Here is an 8,507-nt window from a genome sequence, read left to right as displayed (position 1 = left end):
AAAAAAAAAAAAAAGTTTGGGCAAATTTTTTTTAAAAAGCTATAAATCAGAGATTGGTGTTTTGTCCACTTATTAGTGAGTTAACTATGAGAAGTACAAGGATCGTCATCAACTGAAAGCAATTGATGACCTATTATAATTAAGAAACATTTTACATCTGATAAATATTTTAGTCTAGGACGCGTTTACATTTTATTTTTTAATAAAGAACTATGCCACACACATACACACACACACAAACCACAACAGAGATTGACATCATGAGTTTAATATATTTTAAATGTAAACATACATCCAAATAGTACATTTAAAGAATAATATAATAGAATACTATATCTTAATCTCTAGCCTTATCCTCATTGATACACTATTAACTTATTAACTAAAAATATATTACTTAGTGCATCCCCCAATATCATCAGTATCATAGTTTCTATGTTGTAAACTGTGTTTTAAAACAACATTGTAAAATATCTGAATTACAAACAAGCCACAATGTTTGAAAATTATTAAGGATGGATTCTTGCTTGAAAGCTACAAGTAGGGAGTTGGGAATGGCTCTCCGTGAATATTTTCAGTCGATTGCTACAAGCCTCACCACGGAGTTCACAAAAAGTAGGGCGTGACCAACTAGAGCCCCACTCCTCAGAAAGTCAGCGTGGGCTGGAGAAAGACCTTAGTAACCAGTCACCGTTCCAACAGAGATGAAATAAATAAACATCAGAGAGAAAAGCACGTGCGTGAACGCACACACGCACACACCTGCGCGCACACGCGCACACACACACCGCACTTCACACTACCCCAGAACCTTCCCCATCCTACTTACTCATGCTCAGAGGAAGTTTTCCAAAATCCCTTTGTAAAATTGGGGTTTTTCACTGATCTTATTCCCAAAAATGTGAAAAATGGGATTTAGCTGTTTGAAAATGGTGATTCTGCCAAAGCAACTCTGAGATTTTTTTTTTTTTTTTCAGTTTAATGTCAGTACTCTCACCCTAAATAAAATCCCTTATATCACATCAGCTGGCAAGGTCTACTATAAAGGCAAATGACAGCAAGACACTGTGATGGTGTGATGAATTCCAGCACATTTTATGCATGAAGTGACTCTTGTCTGTAGGGAATGAAATGGAACGCATGTGATTATTTCTTTACTTTGGATTAAGTTTTAAATAAGAAAGAAAGAAAAAAAACCCACTGTAGCAGTAGACAATGGACAGGCTGATTTCTTTCAGGTTCTTTTTTGGGTCAGTTTGGAAACAGGTGGAAGACTCAAGCCTGAAGCTTTCACCTTCTTGCAAAATAAAAACAAAAGAAAAACCAAGAAAAAAGAAAAAAAAAAGAAAAAAATATCTGCCAATCAGAAGCAAGAGGCAGCATGTTCCTAGAGTTCTGCCAATTCCATTAAAGGGAACAGTTAAAAGAATTACAAAGTGTTCCAGCTGATCAATAATTTGAATCCAGTTCCACATTTTACTTTAGCCAAAGAAGCACAAATGGTAAACAATGTGGTTTTTAAAATTTTGATTGTTAGTTACTTTATTTCTAGATATCCCATTTTAGTTTTAGTTAGTGCAATGTGTAAGGTGTATTCGTTTCCCTTCAACATTAAGCTGTCAAAGGAATTCTACTTAATATCAGAAAGTTATTTATATTAGCCTTGAGAAAAATGTTAGCATAGAGTTAACTGAACCCATCACACCCCAACAAAAGTTAGAATAGGAATCTATTATATATAATAGGGGGATTTTTAACAGGTTTTACTGGTAAGGCATCCAAAAGAGAATACACAATTTTAAATAAATAAGAAGTGTATATACATGATATCATACATAGAGAGATGAAATGACCCAGTCGATTTTAGGAAATTCCCCATTCCCCTGCTTTTTATTGCAGTCATAAACATAGCACAGATCTGTTTTGTTATTATCACAGGCACTTCCAGCTAGTGGCAGCCACACGAACGTACTACCATATTTCTGTACTTTTTCAAAATTACATTGGAGCTGTCATCAAAGTACAGGACCGAGATGGCATTTAGTTTGGTTGGAGCACAGCAAGGCTTGGGAACATGGTCAGGAAACATCAGGTGTACCTGGCAAAGAAAGAAGGGGTAAAAAGAAGGAAATATGTCTGTTAGAGAAGTGGAGTAAACATTTCATTTCCATCTTTAAGAATATGATGTTTATATCACAACTCTTTGATGAGGGAACTCATCGCCTGACTCCTTTATACCCCGTTGATGACTGGGCTGGGGGCTGATTGACAGGACACATTCTCAATCAATAGTCACTAAGAATGAAACCAACAGTTCTAAGCAAGTGTGGGGGTGGGGGCTTGAAATGCAGTTCATTAAATAAGGCAAGCTCTGTCAGGAGTATTCAACAGAACTTTTCTGAGAAAAACAGCATTTTGTATTGCCCTGCTTGTAATTGACCCAGTCTCCTCTACAGAGTAACAGAGGGTGTAGGCTCAAGTCAGTGAAGACACACTTGGACTTCAGAAAGTTCTAAGTCTGCAAAATATTGTAATAGGATAGTTAAATGATACATCACAGACGTTGTGCCAACTTTTACTTTTCCACGGGAAAGATAAGCTAAAAACCACAATGAAATAAAATCTATATTTGTTTTGCCTGAACTCAGGACCCTTTTCCTCCTACTGGGTTGTCATAGCCAACTGTGATGTGAGGGTTTGTGCCCAGTCTTATTATATCTCGGTAAGCCATGTTCACTGGATATCCCTGGGAGGCCTATTCTCCTTTCTTTCTTCTCTTCTCTTCTCTTCTCTTTCTTTCTTTCTTTCTTTCTTTCTTTCTTTCTTTCTTTCTTTCTTTCTTTCTTTCTTTCTTCCTTCCTTCCTTCCTTCCTTCCTTCCTTCCTTCCTTCCTTCCTTTGGGGGAGGGGAAACAGGAGGAGTGGATCTGGGGAGAGGAGGTGGGGGAGGGGCTGTGAGGAGAGAAGGGAAAAGGAACTATGGTGCCACATAATGTTATGAGAGAATACGATTTTTTTTAAAAAAAATCGAGTACTTGTTTTAGAGCAATGGGTTCAACTCTTTTTCAGCAGACTGGAGTTTAACATTATTTTCCTTTCCCTATGCACTTCGCAGAAAACTGCCAAAAAGCAAGCTGAAACTGAAGCAAGGGATCCGGATAGTTCACAAATTAAATATCCATTCTCCTTAAGAGATTGAAAACATAGCCATGTGGCAAAGTGGAATGCTTAAATACAGGCTCGGGGCTTGTTTTGATCACACTAGAAGTTTGCCTGTACGTTATAATAATTGAGCTAGAAATCAGAAGACGGCTCCCACCTTCTCTGGCTCTTTCCCCAAAGGAGTTTATGGGAAGTCCCCACGATGAGCCTTAAGGGATCTACAAAGGAGCAAACACAGCCTCTTAAAGTTTTGGCTTCACAGGGCCGTGGCTGAAATGGTCTAGAAGGCCTACGTGCAAGCAGGAACACAGGACAAATGAGTGATCCCACATGACCTTGAAATTTCCTAAGGCCTCACAAAACTAAAAGTTGGAGAGCTTCTCCGGATTTCAGATGCAGCTTATATTCCTCATCAGCTTCATCTCCGGTAACCCTCCAGGCATGATTGATAAACCCCAGGTTTCAGTGGCCTTGGCAGCCTCAATGAGCAACAGCCCCAAACAAAATGGCTTGTTCTTGAACGGTTCTTCGAATGTATTAGCCACTAACGTGTTCTTCCTTTACAAAGAGCATGCCTGTCTTGTTGCTCCACATGCTTCGCTGAACAAATGTAAAAACAGTCACAATACCAGAAACACTAAAGTCAAACTCGTCCGTGAACTTGAGCTTTGTAATGATGTGTCTAATATAACAGGGTAATAAGCAAGTCTTCCAATTTCACATCAAGATTTCTTTTGTTTTTCCTTTAACACGACTCCTAGACTATAGTCATAAAAAAGACTTATTTATATATTTATAAGAAACAAATAAAGTAAATAAGGAAAGAGGATAACTTGATGAAGGATTTTTTATTAGTATTCATGCTTAGCCTGCGGGAACTTTGATATATTGAATATATGTCTAAAGAAGCAGAATTCTTTTTTCTTACTCAGGCATTATTATTTTACAAACGGAAACAAAAGCAGATCAAGAATTTTTTTTTTTTGAGACGTCAAGAAGCATTGATTTATAAGCTGTCTTGTTAGAGTTTCTATTGCTGCAATAGTGCGTTGTAACCAAAGGCAACTTGGAGAGAAAAGAGATGAGTGCATTTTACAACCTCATGTAGTCCATCATCCGAGGAAGGCAGGGCAGGAATCTGGAGGCAAGAGCTGAGGGAGAGGCCATAGAGAAATGCTGCCTCTGGCTTACCCATCATGCTTACTCAGCCTGCTATCTCTTAGCACACCATACCATCAGCCCAGAGGTGCCCCCCACCCCCACACACACTGAGCTGAACCCTCCCATATCAATCATCAATCAAGAAAATGCACCCCGGGCTTCACCACAAGGCAATGTGACACAATTCTAGCTTGTGTCAAAGTGACATAAAATTGTTCAGTACATAAATTAAAAGCAGCTGTTCCTCTCTGTCACTACATACATAGTGGCCATACTGTCCCTTCAAAAGATGGATCAGCACCATGCCTCATACAGTCTACCAGTAGAAATCTAAGTACAGTGTCTTCACAGAACCAACCTGCTCCCCATTGCTCAAGGATACTAGCCCATATTAAGGAGTATTTATGAGGAGAAGGCACGTCTGACTTGAATTCTCCCCAGGGATTTGCTTTATGCCTCACACACAATCATTAAAGTGGCCTGTCTCATGAAAAGAGCATTTTATATGTGGCTATTGAAGCGCTTGTTTGCTTTCTTTCTTTTCCTCTCCCTGATTTTATTTCTAAAAATTTTAATCAAATCCATGCTTACCCACCATAGACGAGCACTCCAGGACAGGCTAGTCTACAGTAAAGAGTGATCCCAGGAAATGCAAAGGATTTCCCAGGGAAATATACCATTGGCTCCCCCTGAGATCAGCTAACATGTACGATGGGCCACCTGTGTAACACTTGTGACTGTACAGGGACAGGGGTAAAGGTGACAAACCTAGGAGCTGTGAATGTGCACTGGGAGGGCCAGCTGCATCAGCTGCAGTGTGTGGTGATGAGATCACAGATGAGTAAATGTGCTGGGATCCCGGGAAGGCAGAGTGGGAGGCTCAGTCCAATGGAAGGGTCAAGCAAAGGAGGACTAAGTCTGAAAGAGAGAACTGACCACACAGACGAGTGTGAGAGGGGTCAGGGAGATGCCTCAATTGGCAAAGCGCTTGCTCTGAAAGCATGGAGACCTGAGTTTTATTCCCCAGCACTCAAAAGAAGCAAACTGGACATGGGACGGGAGAGGTGGCTCAGTGGTTAAGAGTACACTCTCCTCTTGCAGAGGTTTGGTTCCCAGAACCATGATGGGAGGCTCACAACCGCCTGAAAGACCAGCTCCAGAGGTAATGCAGAGCATCTTCCCTGAGTGAAGAGGAACCTTCAAGAGGAAATTAATCCCAGGTAAGCATCAACGTGTTTTAGTACTTGATATGTATGTTTATATATTATATTATATATAACGATTCATATATGAATCCTTATTTAGAAACCAGCTACCCTGTCCACCAGCTTTTGAGTTTAAATGGATGAAGGGGAAAGGTAAAATTTCAAGGTCAAATGCAAAGTCTAAGAGTTTGGAGCAAAACTTCCTAAATAAGCATCCTTCAACCAATAGCATCATTCTGCCATCAGCAAAACAACTCTACTTCTATCATGGCTTCCTGATTCTAAAACCATGTTCTCTTCCTCTTCTCTCAGATATATAATCATCGTTTTCATATTAACCCAGACACTAAGAAGCAATTCTAGAACATAATCTAGTGTACCTCATAAGAGGCTGCTGATTTCCAGAGACCATCCCACTGACAGATCAGGATGCTTAGAGAGGCTGTGTATGTTCAATAGATGTAGTATAACCACAGGTCCCTGAGTCAATGTGTTCCTATCTCATGCACAAGAATATACTGAGAATACTAGAAAATCAATTCTTTCTAAATATCTGAAAAAGATGGAAGAAGAAAACAGGGAGGTAATTTTCCTTTGGAAAAAAATAACAGGAAAGAAGAGGAAGTGAGGATAAGGAAAAATCCATAGAAATTATTCTATTACGTATATACTTTTTTCAGTGACTGTAGTACAAAAGTATATCAAGAACTTGCCTAAAATAATTATATCAGAAGCTCTTGGATGAAGATCACGTGGCTGCTATTCAATGTTTCAGTAAAGAGTACTAGTGAATTTCTAGTTTAAAAAAACTCATCTGGCTAATCATCGTGTATTAAAAAAAAATCTATGCAGGGCATCAACATTATTTAATTACTTGAGTTTTCCCAGCTGAATTTGTACCAATTCTGAGAGCAGGATTATTGATTTAAGCCAATCTTAATTTCTTACTATACCCATAATTATTACTCCAACTACAAGTTACAAAGGAATTTAAGAACTTGAGGTTGATAATTAAATTTTCTGTAAAGCAACTCTATACTGTGTTTGTATTATAAACCATCCTTCATCCCATAAGCATAGAACATACCAGGGTCTGGACTATGGCATGGTTGGTGGCATTCATATGGGCATTAAGTGGAAAAGAACATTCTCCATCGCAATAAAATGCAGCATACCCTTCCGGTGCTATGATCCAGTCCTGAAATATACAAAAGCAAGAAAAATAATATCATCTAAATGACAGTAAAGACAGATAATTCTTAAGCAGTAATCAAAGATACTCAGCCTAAATAAGTTTCCTTTCTTAGTCCAACAATTATTCTAAAAGTTCTGCTTCTCCTACATCTTTTAATTTTTAGTTGAAATTTTCAACTAAAGTATAAATATTTTCACACACAAAAAAATGTCCTTTCTAATTTCTCCCAAGAGGTTACTATATAAAACTTAGTATACGTTAATCATTCAGCATTTGAGAATAAAACTATGATCACAAAATAACATTCTAAATATTGTTTAAACTGGGAATGATTAACTCCGGGGCATTCAAGTGAACCAGAAAATGTGGGGAGAGGATGAAGTCTTGAGGGAATCTGTGTTATTGACATGAACACAGCCATGTCAAGGATCCAAGTGATTCATGGGAATGGCAAGGACTTCCCTCCGTTAGGCTAGAGAAATGGCAAGATGGTCCCTGGGTCAAGTTTAGAGGAATGGTAAGACCTCCCCAAGTTGAAGTATGAATGTTGACAACATGTGCAGAGAGAATCAACCACAGCTTCCTCCTCCAGGATGAATACAGGCTGAGACTGCTCCCTCCAGAGACCCCCCTATCAGGATTCATTAGCACACCTCCATCTTGTTCGCCTGGATATAATAAGTTCTGAGTTTCCTGGCTGCTGCTGGTATGTCTCCATCAAAACACATGACCCACCCAATCCCGGCTTTTCTGTTTATAATCTGTCACTTCTTCATTCCAAATCTCTGCAGGCCAAGGCAAGTGGTATCCAGTGTGGGTCCTTGACTGCAGAGAACACACATTGGTCAGGCCAGGGAAAACTACAGAGGCAAGGGTAAGTGCATGAAGAAAGAATCTCTGTAAGTCGGGTGTGTGCCGTGGGATGAGGAGAATCTGGAGATAGACAGTTCGTGCTTTAAGGTGGATTTTGAGGAACTGTACATTATTTTGGCATTCACCCAATCTCTAGCTAGACAAAGGATCTTTATGAAACTGTGGAAATTGGCAGCTTTCACCAACCTTTTCAATATTACCAGACAATTGCTGATCTCAGTGCACTCAGTGTGGACAAAGGAGGGTTGCAGCCCTGAGATCAGACAAGACTTGATATGTCACACAGATTCCCACACATATGTATGACAGCAACTCTTATAATGAAAGCAAATATAATTGGTAATTAATTAAAACCCACTTGGAGGGTGTTTGAACACACAATATCAATACTGCAGATATGGCCCAATTATATTGGCACACCCTAGAAATTCAGAAGGCTTAGGGGCAAATTGTCCCCACTGCTAATGTTACAAGAACTATCTTTCATGAGTTTCAGGGTTTCAATTGCTCTAACTTGTTTAAACTTTCCTTGTTGGGCAAAGTGACTGGTTTTTCTTCCTTTCTGTCATCCTTACAGTCTGGTATTGAACATTGCAATAAAACACCTTGGGACTAAAAGTAAAGACACCCTGAACATCTAAGTAATAAAAAAAAAAGGGCAGACATGAGGGGCAAATGAAGTCCAGAGGGAATGTATATTGCTATCATGAACATGGCCTTGTCAAAGACTCCAAGACCTCAAACTCATGGGAATGGCAAGGCCTTCTTCTATTAGTAAAGGACAGATGTTGACAGTGTATGCAGAAGTCATCAGCTACAGCTTCCTCCTCAAGGATAACTGCAGCTGGACTCAGCTCACCTACAGAGATACCACACACACATACACACACACACACACACACACACACACAC

The 8,507-nt window shown here is 39.4% G+C and overlaps 1 protein-coding gene across 1 annotated transcript in view; it reads right to left on the bottom strand.

Moving 5' to 3' along the window:
- Nucleotides 1-248: 248 nt before the first annotated feature.
- Nucleotides 249-8,507, bottom strand: part of Bmp5 (bone morphogenetic protein 5) — a 125,219-nt gene continuing 116,960 nt past the window's right edge. The window contains exons 6-7 of the mRNA XM_021206415.1: nucleotides 6,615-6,725; nucleotides 249-2,098 (exon numbers count right to left, since the gene is read on the bottom strand). Of these exons, the coding sequence (XP_021062074.1) occupies nucleotides 1,949-2,098; nucleotides 6,615-6,725 (261 nt within the window). The 3' untranslated portion in view covers nucleotides 249-1,948. The remainder of the gene's footprint in view (nucleotides 2,099-6,614; nucleotides 6,726-8,507) is intronic.

The sequence above is a fragment of the Mus pahari genome, chromosome 10 (assembly GCF_900095145.1).
Source record: "Mus pahari chromosome 10, PAHARI_EIJ_v1.1, whole genome shotgun sequence".
Classification (NCBI taxonomy): domain Eukaryota; kingdom Metazoa; phylum Chordata; class Mammalia; order Rodentia; family Muridae; genus Mus; species Mus pahari.
This window is presented reverse-complemented; position numbering and strand designations above follow the sequence as displayed.